The 19,352-nt window shown below is 43.1% G+C and overlaps 2 protein-coding genes across 5 annotated transcripts in view; one reads left to right on the top strand and one right to left on the bottom strand.

The window, feature by feature from the left end:
* The window catches only part of MYO1D (myosin ID), a 349,377-nt gene that overhangs the window by 299,419 nt on the left and 30,606 nt on the right, over nt 1-19,352 (top strand). The window lies entirely within an intron of this gene.
* LOC112808224 (uncharacterized) overlaps nt 8,907-19,352 on the bottom strand; it is a 44,720-nt gene continuing 34,274 nt past the window's right edge. For both annotated transcript variants that reach the window (XM_073879417.1, XM_073879418.1), the window contains 2 exons: nt 18,419-18,515; nt 8,907-10,030 (listed from right to left, as the gene is read on the bottom strand). In XM_073879417.1, the coding sequence (XP_073735518.1) occupies nt 9,174-10,030; nt 18,419-18,467 (906 nt within the window). In that variant the 5' untranslated portion in view covers nt 18,468-18,515 and the 3' untranslated portion in view covers nt 8,907-9,173. The remainder of the gene's footprint in view (nt 10,031-18,418; nt 18,516-19,352) is intronic.

Raw genomic sequence — 19,352 nt, 5'->3', positions numbered from 1 at the left:
AAATAAGCAGAGGGAACTAAGAAGAAATTGTCAAGGAAGTCAGAGAAGCAGAAAAAGTTTCAAGGGTAGAGAATGGTCTCCAGCATTGGAATTTTCTAGCACAATACCACAGTTCTACACTGTACAGTTAAAACCTATGTCCTTTCTCAGCTGCCATTAGACTCCTTGTTCTTACACATCAGATCCATTCACAACTCCTTGATGTTGTACATACTGCTTCCTCTACCCACAGCGATAGTCCCCCCAGCTCTTCACCTGGTAAGCCACTCATCTTCCAAGAGCAACTTCAGATATCAACTCCTCTGTGAAGGCAATCCGGTCCACCCCTCTCCAGAATTGTCCTGTTCATTCTCAGAGATCGCTCAGCACCTACACTTCTTACCTCTAGGCTAATGTATCACCTGGTGTGGTAGTTATCTACTTATCAGTTCTTCTCAGACTTTTCTAAGGAATTCCCCTAGCAACCAAAGAGCAAACTCAACATTCACTAGGATCATATCCTGAAATGGCCTATGGCATGTTTCTTTTAAAGATTTTATTTATTTATTAGAGAGAGAGAGAAGAAGAGCAGTGGGGGAGAGGGAGAGAGGGTCTTTTTTTTCCCCCATGATTTATTCTTTCGATATTTAACAATTCCTTACAATAATTCCTTACAGCATTTTTTGTTTTTTTTTTATTGTGGTAAGAATACTTAATATGAGATCTACCTTCTTCATAAATTTTTAGGTGTACAATATAGTATTGTTAACTGTAGGCACAATGTTGTAGAGCAGATCTCTGGAACTTACTCATCTTGTGTGACTGAAACTTTATACCCATTGAACAGCAACTCCCCTTTATCTTCTCCCATAGCCCCTGGCTACCAGCATTCTATTCTCTGCTTCTACGACTTCGACTTTATAGATATCTCGTAGAAGTGGAATCATGGAGCATTTGTCTTTCTGGTTTATTTCACTTAGCACAATGTCTTCCTAGTTCATCCATGTCTTCTCATATGGCAGGATTTTCTTTTTTAAAAGGCTGAGTAATATTCCACAACATATATATTCAATTCTTTTGGGCATATACCCAGAAGTAGGATTGCTGGATCATATGGCATTTTTATTTTTAAATGTTTTTGAAGTCAGGAAAGCCATTCATTGAGTTTATTATTGCAACCAATCTAACACAAATGCTGTGAATGACTTTCTTTTACATTTTGTTTGAGGCAGAATCCAAAAAAGTGTACACATTGTGATTAGTTGCTATTTCTAGGTTATTCCCCCTTCTCTTTTTTCCCCCCATGTATTTTATTTTAGTTAATGGTCATTTTTATTTCATTAAATTAACATTTTTGTATAATTCTCTTAAGAATAGGATTCTGCTCTAATTCAGTATCAGTCTAACAAAATCATATTTCATATCAAAACTACTTATGCATAAGTGCTTTTATGTGGAGGGGAGGAGGGTGGGGGGATGGGTTAGCCTGGTGATGGGTATTGAGGAGGGCACATTCTGCATGGAGCACTGGGTGTTATGAACAAATAATGAATCATGGAACACTACACCAAAACAAATTATGTAATATATGGTGATTAACATAACAATAAAAAAATTAAAAAAAAAATAAGTGCTTTTATGTTATAACAATTCTTCCTCATAAACAGCCAGGAGATGAGCTTACAATGGCTTTCTCTCTCTTTTTTTTTTTTTAATTTTGTAATTAACATATAATGTATTATTGGTTTCAGAGGTAGAGCTTAGTGATTCATCAGTCTTATATAACACCCAGTGCTCATTACATCACATGCCCTCCTTAATGTCCAGCACCCAGTTACTCCATCCCCCCACCCCCCTTCCCTCCAGCAACCCTCGGTTTGTTTCCTGTGATTAAGAGTCTCTTAGGTTTGTCTCCCTGTCTGGTTTCGTCTTGTTTTATTTTTTTCCTGGGAGAGAGGGTGTTAAACAGACTCCGTGCTGAGTGCGGAGCCTGATGCAGGGCTTGATCTCACAACCCTGAGATGACCTGAGCCGAAACGAAAAGAAGGACGCTTAACCAACTGTGCCACCCAGGCACCTCTGGCATGTTTTTTTAAAGTCCTGTTTTGTTTGTTTTTTAAGATTTTATTTATTTATTTGACAGAGAGAGACACAGTGAGAGAGGGAACACAAGCAGGGGGAGTGGGAGAGAGAGAATCAGGCTCTGCACTGAGCAAGGAGCCCGATGCGGGGCTCGATCCCAGGACCCTGGGATCATGACCTGAGCTGAAGGCAGATGCTCAACGACTGAGCCACCCAGGCGCCCCTAAAGTCCTGTTTTATTTTAACAATTAACAGTACTTTCATTCTGTCATTCTAGATGTTGGCTTTAATTTGGATGTTAAATTTTTCCAGTTACTTATTTGGAATAAGTCTTCCTGGAAGATTCTCCAGGTTTGTTCTGTGGCTTCTCTTACTATAGCACACTGCTGAGTATCCAAGGGAATGACAGCTCAGTTTCAGAAGCTTAAGTGCACACGTGTATCTCCCACCAGATCAAGAGCACCTTCCTCTAGAGAGATCGTGTCTGCTTTACGACAGATTCCCAGTGCCCAGCACAGTACCTGTACATAGGAGCCATTGGTACATATTTACAGATGCAAAGGCAGGAGGAGGAAGCAGGGGATGGAAGAACAGACGAACAGATGGGAGGAAAAGAATAGGTGGACAGAAGAGCAGATGAATGGGAGGATGGCAAGGAGGAGATGGATGGATGGACAGACATAAATGGCTGGATTGCAAAGGTTAAAGAACAGGTAGGGACAGAAATAAAGACTACGTACGTAAACTACTCTCTTAAGAAGCTTAACTGTCGGGGCGCCTGGGTGGCTCAGTCGTTAAGCGTCTGCCTTCGGCTCGGGTCATAATTCCAGGGTCCTGGGATCGAGCCCCACGTCAGGCTCTTTGCTCAGTGGGGAGCCTGCTTCTCCCTCTCCCTCTGCTACTCCCCCTGCTTGTGCTCGCTCTCTCTCGCTCTCTCTCTGTCAAATAAATAAAATCTTTCAAAAAAAAAAAAAAAGCTTAACTATAGGGTGTGATGAGAGAGAAATTAGTAGCTAGGAGGCACAGGCATTATAGTTAGTTTATCTTAATTTGGGGGCACTTCATGGCTGGTGGGAGAAAAAAATGAATGGGTAGGCTTTTTGTTCTTTTATTTAATGGAAGAGACCTGAACATGCTTATAAGCTGAGGAAAAAGCAGGTAGCCATTGGAAGAGAGACTGAACATATTCAGCTCCCTCAAGAAATACTTACTGAGTACCAATGACATGCGAGGCACTGTACCAGTATATGAGCAAGAGCAGGTTCCTCTGCCGGGGCTTTCATCCCAGTAGGACTGTGGGTGAGAGGGAAAGGATAATGGGCTATTATCCAAGGAAAGATGGTACCTCATGCTGACTGCTGCCCTCTCAGGGAGAACAAAATATTTTAATGTTGGTCTAGGTCAAACATAATTATGGAGGTAAGACTGCTGAATTTTTTAAAAACCACATGCATTCCAAAGCCTCCTGGATATGGGGTGGGTGTGTCATGAAGAAAGAGCTGGAGGAAGTCTGCATATGTCCAATGTATATTTGCCAAAAACAGTTCTCTCCCGTGATTCAGACGAGGTGATGCTCTCGGGATAGAGAAGTAGAACAGAGGCAGAAAAAGACATGGTTGAGTCTCTGTCTAGCCGGTTAACCTAAGCTTTTCTGGGTTTTAGTAAGTGACTCATTTCCCCTCCGTGTGGTTCTCTTAACATATTCTGCCTAAGACTAGATGGTACATCCAAATGGAAATAAACCATGGGCTCTGGGCATGTGCTGCACATTGATTTAATCCACTTCATAATTTCATTAATGCTCATTCTCTTTCTTCGAGTCCTATAGTTTAGACCATTGCATAGACCCCCACCACCCAGAAGTCATTTATCACCAGACATTAGCTGCTCCGTGCTTAGTTACAGTGCATAAAATATTTTCAGTGTCAGAAATTACATGAGATCTCATTTGTAACTCTGCACTCATTCTGTTTCACGGATATTATTAAGAAGAAATGACTGTGAATTGGATGAAAAGATTATTTTTAAATTACTTCACTTTTGTTACTTCTGCTCCTTTTATTATAGGCTATCCCCCAGATGCTTTTTAGAAGTAAGGTAGGGTATATTTATAAGTACCTTTTAAAATTACTTAGAAAACAAATCCATAAAGATTGAAAATGTTGGGCTGTGTGACCTGTTTGTTTTTAATGATGCAGTATTACAGAGGCCTTACTAATCCTTTGTGATTAAGTGTGAAAAATCCTGCTTTAATCTTTGCAACAGGTTAGATCATGAGACAGTGAACACCAAAAAAAAAAAAAGAAGAAAGAAAGAAAGAAAAAGTCACTGCTACTGAAAATTTTTGATATCGAATATTGCTTAAATCATTGCTGGAAGCCTTGAAAATCATCTTGTTTCTTTGGTAATTACAAGGACACTTGACCTAACATGTTATAAATATTGGGCTCTAAATTAAATTGTCTATAAAATATTCACTAGCCTAGAATACTAAGTTAGAAACATTCTTGTAGATTTTTTTGCACTTTATGTTTTAACCTTACAATACTCCTGTAAGGTAGGTAATGGAAGTAACAGTATCCTTCACGTGACAGGTGAGGGAGATGAAAGAGACCTGCCCCAAGTCACAGATCATAAACATCTGCATACATCACAGACCTTGCCACCAAAGAGTTCATAGTCTAAGGTGGAGGCAAATGGATGTTTATAAGAACAGAAAGCTCCCATGAGCAGAGAGCAGTACCCTTAACACCACTCACCATAAGGCTTCATGAGGTCGGAAGGTGGGTGTGAAGCTCCTCCTATGACTTTGCTCACGTTTTCAGAAGGTGGCCCAGGGATCGCTGCTCACTGCCTGTCTTTAAATGCTGGCGTTCACATTTGTGACAAAGTTATGCATTCTGGACAGAGTGTATGTGTATATATAGAAGTAAAAAGTGACACTGAAAGAAGAGCCAGACATCCCCTCACGGAGTCTTATCCAAAACAGCAGCTTCCTTCTGGCCTTGGAGAGCAGGTCTGTTTCTCAGGGGGTGAACGAAGACCTCAGAGTCCAGAATCTGCCCAGAGCTCCTGCTTCGGCTCAAACAGTCTCTAACCCCCCTCCACCCCCCAGCCCCCCCACCCCCGCTCTGGCCTTAGCTCCACCCCTTCCTCATTTCCCTCTTCTCCCATCCACACCCTGATACGCTAGAGGACAGACTTCTGACCAGAGCCAGATTTCCTCAGTTTGGGGCTCGGGAGAAGCACCAGTGATTGATTGCTCCTTCCTCGTGTTAGGAGCAGACCAAGAGGGGCTTTTGAACCTAGCTATCCGAACGCAGCCGCTCTTGGTAAATTCTCCATCACTGGAAATACACAAGCTTAAACCAGACAATGACTTGGGATGTCCTAGAAGGTGTTAGCTCATTGGAAAGGGGATCACGAAAGATTTGTTCTAATCCGAGCATCTGTGATTCTAAGGCAGTGGAAGGCACCTGTATGCCTGTGGACGTGGGAGCACAGGAGGCATGATGTGGTCACAACTGTGCAGAATGGAAACACGTGGCATTTATTTAATGCACCGAAATTACTTTGAGCAGCACATTCCTTAGCTGTAAAATTGGAATAAAAATACCTGCCTCATGGGATTTTCATGCAGACTAATTTACATCATGAAACAGAATATAAAATGCCCAGCCCAGTGTCTCAGGTGCTAAGCAAGTGATGGTTGTGGTTAAAGATTTGCAGTATACCAGGTGCCGTAACAGACAAGATCTGATTGCTGCTTAGGATAAGAGGGGTTCTCCTTTTCTGGGATTTGCTCAGCCTTGAGCAATGAAGCTCAACAGTAGTCTCCCCAATGCAAACAAAGTAAAGGCAGCATCACTTTGTACTTTGCGTTGCATCTCTGAACTTGCCTTTGGGCATCACTGATCTATCCATAAACATAAACCTTTGGGTTTCCTTTCTTGGGGTTCCTCATAAAAGGCAGGAGAACTCATTTTTCCATATTTGGAAGCACAAAGATTTGCAGAAAGCAGTAGACTCTCTTTAAACAGTATTCCTGACAGCTATCCCTGCCCTGCCCCCCCCCAAAAAAAATCCTTTGTCTGCTTCTCTAGGAAAGGTGCTGGAAAGGAGCCAGCATGTAGGAATTAAAAAGACAACTGGTACAGAGCATAAATGTGTGCTAAAAATACTAAAACCAGTAAGGATTCATCTAAAAGCAGAATAGAGTCTCTGTATGCCCCTGCTTCTGGACTTGCTCAGAGCCGTGATGGCTCTGTGTTATTTGGGGATGACAGTAATTATGGAGCCAGAGTGCTCCTCGGCAGAGACAGACAGAGTTCCAAGCGGAGGGATGGTTTCCATGGCAATAGCATCAGCATCTGAATGACTTCCTGTCACAACAAGTTGGTGACTTAATGAATTCATTACCAAATTCCAAAGGAAAACTGGAGAGTGGTGAGCTACTGCTCAGCCCTCAATGTGCCTAAATCCAGAATGGGAGAGCCATTTCTCCCACACAGGCAGCCCAAGTGCTTGCTGCTGGGCGGGCGGAGCAGGGGGAGCAGGGGGAGGGCATCTGTGACCAAATCTGGCGCCACGTGGTCTGTGAGGGCCTCAGTGCCTGTTATGCCAAGAGTGTGAGAGAATCCCAAGAGTCTTCATTCTAAGCTCGCACTGATCCAACCTAATGAAATTAATGATCACAGGAATCTTGTCCGGGGCTTCAGAAGCCTACCCACAAGTATCCCAAGTCCTCTAGAAAAAAGCCAAGGAAAGAGAAACAGACCTTAAATTCTAATAGCCTGCAAGCAGAAGCAAAGTGGGGGGCGGGGGGAAGCATGTGACCCTACTTCTGTTCTTCAGTGTAGCACAAAGACAACATGGAACAACAACAAAAGCACACGGATACCTTCAGAAATTGGCGGGGGGGGGGCTGTCATTTATTTGGTCAACTGCATATAAAATTTGAGCCAAGAGGTAATGTATCACAATAAGAACGTATCATAATTAACTTTTCCTACCTTGCTGTCTTTGCTAATGAAAATCTACCATCTGGCGGATGTAACACAGCCTCAGTGTGGACGACTAACTAGGGGCCGGATCGGGACAGAAGTGCCATAATTCCTCAGGAGCATCTTGTTGGCAGGAAGTGGTAGGGTATTCCATTCCTCTCACATCCATTTCCCCATTAGTTCAGCAAGTATTTGACCCCTCAAAGTGTTCCCAGTCTAATGACAGGGACAGAATAAATCCAGAAGGAAGCACAGTAGAGGAAGACGATGTGCTACCATTTGTTGATGGCTGGGCACTCCCGCTGAGCCATGGCTTCATGCCCGTTTTCTCCTTTAGCCCTCGAAGAACCCCAGGAGCTGGGTATTGCTCCCACTTTTCCACCAATGGCACTGAGCGCTGCAGAGGCTGTGTCACTCGCCAGAGGCGCCCGTGACTAGTAAGCCACAGAGTCAGGATTGCAACTCTGTTCTCTCCAGCTCCTCGGCCCACGTTCTTATCCACTTGGTGCGGACAGGTGCTGACTCCAGGCTGGGGCCTTTGGGGGGGTGGTAGGAGAGGTCAGAATGAAGGTGATGCTTGATGCGACCTCACGAGGTGGACAGTCTTCCTCCTACGGTAAGCTCTGACCCCAGGTCGGTATCCTAAGGCAGGTGGGCCCAGGAGCAGCTCTGTTACAAGGAAGAGAGAAACTTTTGAGACAGAAAAATCACAGCAAACTAAAAATACTTAGCATTGAAGATGAGAGGGGGTGACATGCATGTGCCAGTTTTGACCCTTCTCTGTTGTAATAGAGATGAGGAAAAGCAGGTGCCTGACTGGTATGATGCCTTGGAAGGGTGTGTCATTGGGTCTCATCTGTCCATATGTGAATGTACGGACTTTTAGTAATGACATCTAGTATATTTTCCTGGGGTGCCTGAGCACTTAATGTCTTTTCATTGTTTTTCTAACCCTAACCAACAAAATACACTGGGACAGGAGAAGATTGCTCATATTTGCTGAAAGTCCTGCCCTAAGATGTGGCTAATGACAAAAGTTGTTGCCAACTAAGCTCTCCTTGTGTTTGGAGGTTCCTTTACAATATATCATTGTTGGGGCGCCTGGGAGACTTGGTCAGTTAAGCATCTGCCTTTGGCTCAGGTCATGATCCCTGGGTCCTGGGATTGAGCCCCACATCAGGCTCCCTGCTCAGCAGAGAATCTGCTTCTCCCTCTCCCTCTGCCCCTCCCCTTGCTCATGCATGTGCACATACTCTCCCTCTCTCAAATAAATAAATAAAATCTTTAAAAAAATTAAAATATATCAGGGTTTCATTAAGTCATATGTACAGTTTGAACAGTGTTACTTAAAAAAAAAAAAAAAAAAAGGGGGCACCTGGGTGGCTCAGTTGGTTAAGCGACTGCCTTCGGCTCAGGTCATGATCCTGGAGTCCCGGGATCGAGTCCCGCATCGGGCTCCCTGCTCAGCGGCGAGTCTGCTTCTCCCTCTGACCCTCTTCCCTCTCGTGCTCTCTATCTCTCATTCTCTCTCTCTCTCGAATAAATAAAAATAAAATCTTTAAAAAAAAAAAAAAAAGACCAGTGCCATATAAAAAGAAGCAAGCCCCTTTTGCTTGAATACACATAGGATTATCTCATCACGATTCTGCAAGGCCACCTCTGACAGCCACACAGAGACTCTGCCATGTGCCACCTAAGGGGGTGCCTGTCACCTGGACCATGATATGAAGGGCACCCCTGGAGCCGCACCCCATGGCAGCCCTCATCCTGAAAGTCACTCTCACTAGACAAATAAGTATCTCCTGGATTATAACCGCCGGAGTGGAGGTGAAGATCACCGCCCCCCATTTCCTGTGCGTGGTGCACGCCATCCCAGCCTGGGTCGGGGCCCTCGTGGCTTTTGAGTGTTACAGGGCGTTTCACACAGACCTGACTGGGTGTCCTACTGCCTGTGCTTCTGATGTGTGGAATATTTAGAAAGCAGTCATTCTTTCTTGTCCCCAAACGTTTGGTTCTTTTTGAGCATTACCTCCTACAGGGTTTGCAAATGTATTTTCCATATGCCGCAAAGTGTCAACAGCCTGCTGTTTCCGGGCTTTAGCTGTCCCTTCACATTAAGTACACGTGTCTGAACACGCGCATCAGTAAAGTGTTAATAAGCTGACTGGGGCACAGCTGGAAAGGGCTTGCGCGGTGTCGCAGGAGAGGCAGTGCGCCTGGCTTCCCTGTCACTCTGTGGGGAGCTGGTGCAGGGCGCACGTGAGCTGCAGCACCAGAGGGCTCATGCCAGGCGTCCCGGCCCCAGGGACACAGAGGAGCTGTGCCGTCAGGAGAGCAAGGGGGGAAATCTTTTCTTTGCCTGGGAGAGGTTTTGCCAGGCCACCCGTAGCTCTTCAGCACCCGCTGTCTCTTCTTCTCCGTCGCCGGGCCGGGCCCGAGCGCAGAGACGTGCGAGACCCGAGGCAGGTAGACAGATGCCATGGAGAACGGTGAAGCGCTGTTGGACACGTGTGCCCACGGCTGGCAGAGCTCCAAGCAGCACGGCTGACCCGGCGAGAAGAGCAGGCAGGCTTCAGAGCCTTTAGGGACAGCTTCCCAAAGAGGGAACGCTGAGGAAACACAGAGGGCGAAGAAAGGAGGAACTCGCCAGCTGACGGCAGGGGAGAAAGAGCGTTCTAGGAAAAGCAGGATGTGCCGACACTTTCTCAGGGGCCCTGAGTCTAGCTGCGTGTGGGGTGGGGGGACTGCCCTAGAGGAGGGCTGAAGTGATGGGAAGGGGCCAGAGATGGGCCAGGGGCCAAGTCCCATAAAGCTTCCACTGCCCGGCAGAGAGCACTGCGCACGGAGGGTCCCCGCCACGTGCCAGGGACTGTGCAAGGCCTGTGCGTGCGTGCCCTGTCTCATCCATCTGCACGTTCTCTTGGAGCTGGGATGGGAGCATGGACTCTGATTCCATAGAGTGTCTCCTGTACATACAGAGCATACAATGGAGTGGGTTTTAGTACATTGACAATTGTGCGGCCATCACCACAATCAACTTCGAATGTTTCCCTCACCCCACATAGAAACTCCATGCCCTTTGACAGTCACCTCCCCCCATTCCCGCTACCCAACCTCAGGCCACCACCAATCTGCTTTCTGTCACTAGATTTGCCTACTCTAGACATGTCATATAATGGAGTCACATAATAGGTGGTCTTGGTGACTGGCTTCTTTCACATAGCATCATGTTTTCAGGGTTCATTTATGTCATGGCAGTGTGTCATATCCGTACCTCCTTTTTATTGTCACCATAATATTCCATTATGTGACTATACTACATTTTGTTTATCCTTGTGTCAGTTAATGAACATCTGAGTTGTTTCCACTTTGGGTCTATTATAAATAATGTCTCTATGAATATTCCTGTAGAAGTTTTATGTGGACTTATTTTCATTTTTCTTAGGTATATACCTAAGATAAGAGTAAAATTACTAGGCCATATGGTAACTCCCTGTTTAACTTTTTGAGGAACCGCCACATTATTTTTCAAAGCAGGTGCAGCATTTTTATATTTCCACCCACAGTGTATGAGGGTTCCAGTGTCTCTATTCCTTACCAATACTTGTTATTAACTTTCTTATCATCACCATCCTGGTCAGCATGAAGTGGTATCTCATTGTGGTTTTGATTTGCATTTTCCTGATGACTCATGATGTAAAGCATCTTTTCATGGGTTTATTGGCCTTTTTTTTTTTTAAGATTTATTTATTTTGTGGGGGTGGGTACAGAGGGAGAGGGAGAGAGAGTCCCAAGCAGACTCCACACTGAGCTTGGAGCCCGACACCGGACTCAGTCTCATGACCCTGAGATCATGACATGAGCCAAACCCAAGAGTTCGTCACTTAACCAACTGCACCACCCAGGCACCCCAGCCATTTTTATATCGTCTTTAAAGAAACATCTATTTAGATCCTTTGCCCATTTTTTCCTTGTTATGTCTTTTTATTATTGAGCTCTAAGAGTTCTTTGTATATTCTAGATACAAGTTCCTTAGATATATGTCTTGCAAGTATTCACTCCCGTTCTGTGAGTTGTCTCTTCAGTTTCTCCATGGTGTCCTTTAAAGCTTAAAAGATTTTTTTTTTTTAAGATTTTATTTATTTGACAGAGAGAGAAACAGTGAGAGAGGGAACACAAGCAGGGGGAGTGGGAGAGGGAGAAGCAGGCTTCCTGCCGAGCAGGGAGCCCAAAGGGAGACTCAATCCCAGGACCCTGGGATCATGACCTGAGCCAAAGGCAGACGCTTAATGACTGAGCCACCCAGGCGCCCCATAAAGTTCAAAAGATTTTAATGTTAAAGTCCAGTTGATCTGTTTTTCTTTTGTGTCTTGTGCTTTGGGTTTAAGAGACTAATTTTTAACCAATACATCATTTGAACTTGATCCCACAAGTTATGGGTAGCCACCGAAGGACTTCAAATTGTAGAATGACTTAAGATTTATATTTTTTAAAAACCAAACTCATGCATGGGAAGGCTAGTCATGGCTCCCAAAGGTATGCCCATGTCCTAATCCCTGGAACCAGTGAAAGTTACTTATTCGGAAGAAAGGTCTTTGCAAAAATAATTAAATTAAGGATCTTGAAATGGGGAGATTACTCTGGATTATCCAAGTGGGTCCTCAGTGCCACCACAAATGTGCTTATCAGGGAAAGGCAAAGGGACGTTTGACACACCCAGAGAAGGTGATGTGAGGACAGAGGCAGAAGTTGGAGTGATACAGCCCCCAGAAGCTGGCAGAGGCAGGGAACTCTAAAGCCTTGGGAGGAACGTGGCCTTGGTGACACCTTGCTTTCAGACCTCTGGCCTCCAGAACTGTGTGAGAGAGTACATTTACACCATTAATTTCTTACAACAGCCACAAGAAACTAATACAGTGTAGCTTTTTAAAAAAAACATGTAAAAATGAAAAGGGGATACCTGGCTGGCTCAGAGGAGCATGTGACTCTTGATCTAGGGGCTGTGACTTCAAGCCCCATGTTGGGTGTAGAGATTACTTAAAAATAAAATCCTTAAAAAAATAAAATAACGTGCTGTGGTGCCATTTTTTTTTTAGTTTATCATATTTAGACATAAGATTGACCTTTGACTGTAAAAGATGATAGTTAATTTAGCTTCCTTTGACCACTTCCTTCTGATTATTGTTAGTTTTTTCATAATCTTTAGTTTACTGTTTGTTACTTTTATAGTTCAGAACACTGCATTATCAAATTTAAGATGCCATCTGTTATGCACCATTATTTTATATTCCCCTAAGGAAAAATAACACTGACATTTAGACTTTTAAAGTGTCAAGAGTTGGGTGCCTGGGTGGCTCAGTTGGTTAAGCATCTGCCTTCGGCTCAGGTCATGATCCCAGGGTCCTGGGATCGAGCCCGCATTGTGCTCCTTGCTCAGTGGGGAGCCTGCTTCTCCCTTTCTACCTCCCCCTGCTTGTGTTCTCTCTCTCACTGTCCCTCACTGTCAAATAAATAAATAAAATACTAAAAAAATAATAAAGCATCAAGAGTAAGGAGCATTCCAGTTTCAAAGATATTAAAGGTTGAACTTCAACTTCAGACATGACCTCTCTTAACTAACCATGATGTCAAATGAAGATGCAGGTGCCCCTGCTTGAACTTTTGACACCTATAGTTTTACTTTTATATTGTTACTATTTACATTGTTTTATACTTTGATGATTGACTCTAAAGCTGAAACCCATAACTAGCCTTTATATTTCTGTAATTTTATAAATATTGTTTCCATCAGAGCCAAGTAGTATACAAGGATTACATATCCTTCCCTATGGATTCGTTTCTTTCTCTGCCAACATCTGTGCTACTTAATGGCCAACCCTCAGTTCAAACCATTCGTTTCATAACTGGAGTCTTAGTATGTTGCTTGTCACGGATACGTCTCATGCCAATTATGTAAAGCAATTATTAAACATTTGTGATACTGGCACTTAAAGCTCCTGCTCTTGGGCGCCTGGGTAGCTCAGTCGGTTAAGCGACAGCCTTCGGCTCAGGTCATGATCCCGGAGTCCTGGGATCAAGTCCCACATCAGGCTCTCCCTTCTGTGTGGGGAGCCTGCTTCTCCCTCTGCCTCTGCCTGCCACTCCCCCTGCTTGTGCTCACTCTCTCTCTCTCTCTGTGTCAAATAAATAAAATCTTTAAAAAAAAAAAAAAAAAATCTTGCTCTTTTTCATCACTATTTTTATAGACTTTCTTTTTAATGCCTCAATTTATCATCAGGACCTGGAGTAGACTAACTTTTTCAGTAAAGAGCCAGATAGTGGGATGCCTGGGTGGCTCAGTCAGTTAAGCGTCTGCCTTCAGTTCAGGTCATGATCTCAGCGTCCTGGGATCGAGTCCTGCATCGGGCTCCCTGCTCAGCACGGAGTCTGCTTCTCCCTCTCCCTGCCCCCCATTTGTGCTCTCTCTTGCTATCTCTCTCTCAAATAAATAAATAAAATCTTTTTAAAAAAAATAAAGAACTAGATAGTAAATATTTTAGGCTTTGCAGACCATGAGATCTTTATTACAGGTACTTGGCTCTTCCGTCTTGGCACAAAAGCATCCATAGACAGTATGTAAATGAACAGATATGTCCGTATTCCAATAAAACTTTATTTAAAATCAAGCAGTAAGCCAGATTTGGCCCATGGGCCTTGGTTTCCCATCCCCTGATTTAGAAGAATAAATTCTGACTTTTATATCTTGCAAGACAGTCAAGATTTCAATTTGGAAGGTTTTAGATAATCTAAATGACTGTTACATGGGTCACACAAGACCAAAATAACACCTGAAAATCTGAAATTCTTCAGATGTGGTTGATACAAGGGTTTCCTGGGGCCCTAGGAGAAAACAAGTCTGCTGAAATTGTATTCTTGAATGTTTCTCCATTCCTTGGGTAAATCAAGTAAGATAGAACAGAGAAAACAGCTTTCATCCCAACGCACATTTCTGGGTCAAAGGTGGCCTTTCAACTCCAAAAATAGACTTCTTCCCAACCTCCACTTCCTGCTGACAAGAAGTGTGAACCCTTCGATTTCTAACTGTGAAAGGATGTAATTCATGGGACTTTTTTTTTTCAAACCACCAAAATGAAATCCTGAGTAATGAAGCTTAAAAGGAATCAGTAACAATTGCTGGAATATTGCCAACATTTAAGGGTGTCAAGTGGAAAATTCTACAGATCAGATCCAGATCAGATTCCAAGAACTAATTCAAACTTTAAAATGAAATATATGTGACATAATAATATTTTCTTTATTCATACTATCATTTCTTTTTCCAACTCAAATCTAATTCTGAGAAACTAATAAATTGGCATTGCCTTCATAATTATCCATTTAAAAATCTGGGAAATTAAGCCAGACAAAAGATTCATCACTCACTTAACCCAGACATCCATATTTATGGTTCATTTTAATATCTAAACCAATAAGAAGCTACTCACTTTATCCAGCTGTAATAATAAAAGTCAGTTTGGAGTTTTAAATGACCTGACATATTAGGATCTTCTTTTGTTTACCCTTGTCAAATTACGACTTGTGATTTCATGCTGGTTTCATTTGCTACAGACCCAGAAAGTAGCAGAATCTGAGTCTGTGGCCTGAGAGACCTATAATCTGCTCTGCTCCCTGATCTCTCACTGGGCTCTGCCTCTCAGCTCTGAGTACAGACTCTGCAGAAAGAGAGCTAAGTGTGAGAAAGAAAGAAATTTGCCCTTCTCCCTTGAGTTGCTACTGTCTTATTTCTGGAGGGTAGACACTCTGAGATCCCCAAAGAAATTATCTAAATGTTAGAGGGTTTTATATAAATACTATGTAAGTACAATGTATTGTTTCTCTCCCTTCGAAGAGATTGAAATCTTTGTTGGGAAAGTATGTTTTTTTAATTATTTACTTGGTTATTTAGCTCTTTACTATATATTTTGCAACAAATGCTGTGTCATAAAGTGAATTTTTTTTTGCCTTTTTTAAATTTTTTAAAGTTTTTATTTTAATCACCCGTTGCTCATCACAACCAGTGCACTCCCTCATCCCCCCACCCACCTCCCCTCCGGTAACCATCAGTTTGTTCTCTGTAGTTGCAAGTCTGTTTCTTGGTTTGCCCTCTCTCTCTCTTTTTTTCCTTCTGCTCATTTGTTTTGTTTCTTAAATTCCACATATGGTATTTGTCTTTCTCTGACTTATTTCACTTAGCATTATGCTCTCTGGCTCCATCCATGTTGTTGCAAATAGCAAGATTTCATTCTTTTTTATGGCTGAACCATATTCCATTGTCTACATATAGCACTTCTTCTTTATCCATTCATCTGTCAACAGACACTTGCGTTGCTTTCCTGTCTCGGCTATTGTAGATGATGCTGCAATACACATCAGGGTGCATGTATCCCTTTGAATTAATGTTCTTGTATTCTTTGGGTAAATACCCAGTAGTGCAATTGCTGGATTGTAGGGTAGTTCTATTTTTAACTTTGTGAGGAGTCTCCATACTGTTTTCTACAGTGTACAAAGTGAAAATTTAATAAGCAGTTAAACTTAAGTGAGCAAAAGATGCTGCATTTTCAATTTTAGGCTTTAAATTGACATCTTTGTGTAATTTAAAAGTTTTGTTTCATTTTCCCAAAAGCATACCATTCCCTTTTTCACACTGCTTATAGATTAGACTCCAAATTTCATGAAGACAGAAAAGGGCCTTCAATGGAAATAACATACGTGCTTCATTCAGTGGGAAACTCTGCTTATATGTTATACTCTCAGGCTCGTACTCAGTGTCTCCTGTTACTCAGCAAAGACCAACATATCACAAATGGCCCCTGGGTCCAGCTGTATGGACTTAGCTGAATTATTTTCATTTTTCTGGAGAAGCAAACTTCTGTGTGTTGACGTTCCCTTCTCTGTTTGTGGTTGGGCACACAGATGAACTAGGATGACACCTGTTGTTGCCTGCTGACCTAAGCCTAGCAGCTGGGGATTTTGAGAGTTAACCATGTTTCGTTCACTCAATTCATCTCTTCTTGTGGCCATCCAGCTGGTTTAACAACACCAAAACATATGCCTGTATCCACAGGGGTAAAAGGGGGGGGGGATTTTGCAGTAATGGAAACACACATCCAAAAAATGAGGAGTTAATATTAGCCCTAGCATTTGTCAGGGGAGCATCAGCAGAAGCTTCCCCCATACTCATCAGCTGTCTTTTTGCTTCACTCTTTGCAACAGATTATTACAAGACTCACAGAAAGCTTCTAGATACCATACTAGTTAAGGATTGAAACTTTTCATATTGTAAAGCACTCCTCCTGGAGAAGAAGAATCTTCACTTTGTTTACATCTGTACTCATATAATCTTGCTCATAGCTGTTCTTTTTTAAAACGATCCAGAACCATAAAAACTATATATGTGCATGTGTGTGTGTGTTTTCCAAATTCTGAAAGTAACTATTGCAGGTTCATGGGTGAATTTTGGAAAACATAGAAAAATCTAAAGAAAAACATCTAAATCACCAGTTATGTTGCTGTGCAGAAATAACTACCACTCCTATTTTAGTATCTATGAAGTTATGATAGAAAGCAAGTTATATGACTTGGTTTTCTCATTTAATATACTCTCGAGTAATTTCCCATTAACACAAAACTTTGTGCAAATGTTTAAAAACTGTGTTTGTTGGGCATTTTGGAAGTTTCCAATTTTTTTATTGTAATTTGTGCTGTAGTGAGCATCCTGTAATAAATATTTGTTGGCATTTCAGATTATTTCCTTAGGATAAACTTCAAACAGGGAAGGAGTGAAGAGGAAAGAGGGTGCTAGCCGAGAAAAGCAAGTGGGACACCCGGCAGGTAACAGAGAGCTTGGTGCACGGAGGAACTGAAAATAGCTGAGTGGGGCTGGGGCTGAGGAAGCTTGGCAGGGAGTGAGAAGCCCGGTAAATGGAGAGGGAAGCAGATCACAGAGACACCGGAAGGAGTTCAGACTTCTTCCTGAGGTCAGTGAGGAAGAAAAGGAGGGTTTTGGGCAAGAGATCAGATTTGTAACGCACATATCCATATTTTAGGACAATCATTCTGGTTGCAGCTTGAAGAGGGGATGGGAGGCAGGGAGAGCAGAGAGGAAGCTGTTACAGTAATTTTGGTGAGATACGATAAAAGCCTGGATTGTGTGGTGGCAGTAAGGATTAAGGGAGAAAAGGTGGATTTGGAAGAGATTTAGAAGGTAAAATCTAAGGACACCTAGGTGGTTCTGTCTGTTAACTGACTCTTGATTTCAGCTCAGGTCATAATATCAGGGTTGTGAGATTGAGCCCTGTGTTGGGCCCCACGCCCAGCGTGGAGCCTGCTTAAGACTCTCTCCCTCTGTCCCTCCTCCCCCCCTAAAAAATAATAATAAAAATAAATTTAAAATCCTTTAGGAGAAAAAGGTAAAAAATCTACAGGACTGCTGCAGAATGAAAGAAAGAAGGTAGAGTCAAGGAGCATCTGGAGGCTTCTGGCTTGAGCAGTTGGGTGGGAACCCAACTGCCTCTTATCCAAGTGGAGGTGTCCAGGAGTCAGCTGAATCTAAGGTTTGGGATGCGAATGAACGACAGATTTGGGAGTTATCAGCATGTAGAAACTACCCGAAGACATGGAAGGGAGGAGGAGGGAGGAGGAGACAGGAGGAATGGCTAAAGACTAGGAAGGCAAGAACATGCTGTACCATGGAAGCCACGTGAGAAAGTGCGCTAAAGCCACCATGCCAGGTGCTGCAAGGAGGTCAAGGAACAAGAACAAAGGCAGAAAACCCAACTCTTGACTGAATTCGTTGACCAGGGAAGCAAGGTGCAAGGCTGGCTTCTTGAAGAGAATATCTCCCATTCATCTTGTAGCCACCACACAACATAATCTTAGTGTAGACATTGCTAAATAGCAATGGTTTACACCTAATAATGGGGGTGGAGGGCCTCAGCTCTGCTGTGGCAAAATGGGCACATCAGTCTCTACATACTCATAAGACTTACATGGAATTTCTGGTGACACTAGCTACCTAATAATGGTTCTCTTCAACTTTTAATATTCCCCCACTTATGCCTCTCAGAGGAACCCAAATACCCACCGCAGGCACCTCTCTTAAGGCCACGGGTCCTCATAAGATGTTGGCACTACACTGTTTCATTTGCCATAAACAGTCTCTTAGTTTCTAAATTCCTGTAACGGGGCAGTCGCCATTAGCAGACATAAGCTTGTGTAGAAGTTCAGAAGATGGCAGGATGTACCAGTTGAAAGATAAAAGAGAGCTGGAGGTCAGGAAAGGACTCATATTTTTATCATTCCTCTGTTTCTGATACCTTCTCGCCCCTTCAGCTGGAGGTGGTCAGTGGAATTCTCAGCAGCCATGTTGGAGGCAGGGATGGTACTGGGCAGGACCTGGAGAGCGTTGGTCTCCTGTAGAAGGACAGTGGATTAGATAACACTCCACAGAGACGGGCCCTTCCATAATGGCAGTTAGCAGCTGCACAGTAGGGTAGCCATGGACAGCGAGTGTAAGATGAAAATGCAGTGACCTCTAAGGTAGTACCATTCTGGGGTTCCTGATACTACTGTTGAGACACCAGTGTTTCCTGTTCAGTAAGCAAACAAGAAGAAATATAATATCTGGTGCTTAATCCTTTAGTAGCTGACATGTTGGCCCAGTCACTCTCCTGCACATTTCATCGGTATTGTCTGTGTATATTTTGAATTCACTTCCCTATGCTGATCATGCTTGACAGGTATTAAAATAATCTAGTCAAACCTTCACTGAGTGCCCCTGCTACTGTGCATCATTATGCATGTGCATGGCCTTTTTGTTTGATTAATACAGAAGGATGCTAGTGCTGAGCCAGGTTTAGAAAATTGGGGATTAATATCTCTAAATGCTGAGCTGATCCCTTTTTTTTTTTTTCAGGAAAAACAATGACCTTTGTAGAATCTTTTTCCAACAACATTCTTATTTGCCCTTCATCGGGGTTTATTTAGTATTGCAGAGTAAGCCCACTCTATAAATCAGAGCTCTTTCAGATGACGTGACCAGTTTAACCCAAAATTGAATATTCTGGAAGAAACTGAGAGTTGAAGGACCCTGGGGGTTTAAGCACTAGAACTAAGGACTTGCTTACTGTCAAGATCCTTTCTCTTTCCCTAACCCGACTCTCTTGCTCTACTCCCCCTAGTCTCTGTGTTGGCCTCATTCTGTCCTACAACAGGCTGCTTCTACACAGGGGAAATGTTGGCCACGGGCAG

This window comes from Callorhinus ursinus, unplaced genomic scaffold (genome assembly GCF_003265705.2).
Source record: "Callorhinus ursinus isolate GAN/ISIS: 27379988/994484 unplaced genomic scaffold, GSC_fseal_2.0 scaffold34, whole genome shotgun sequence".
In the NCBI taxonomy this organism is placed as follows: domain Eukaryota; kingdom Metazoa; phylum Chordata; class Mammalia; order Carnivora; family Otariidae; genus Callorhinus; species Callorhinus ursinus.
This window is presented reverse-complemented; position numbering and strand designations above follow the sequence as displayed.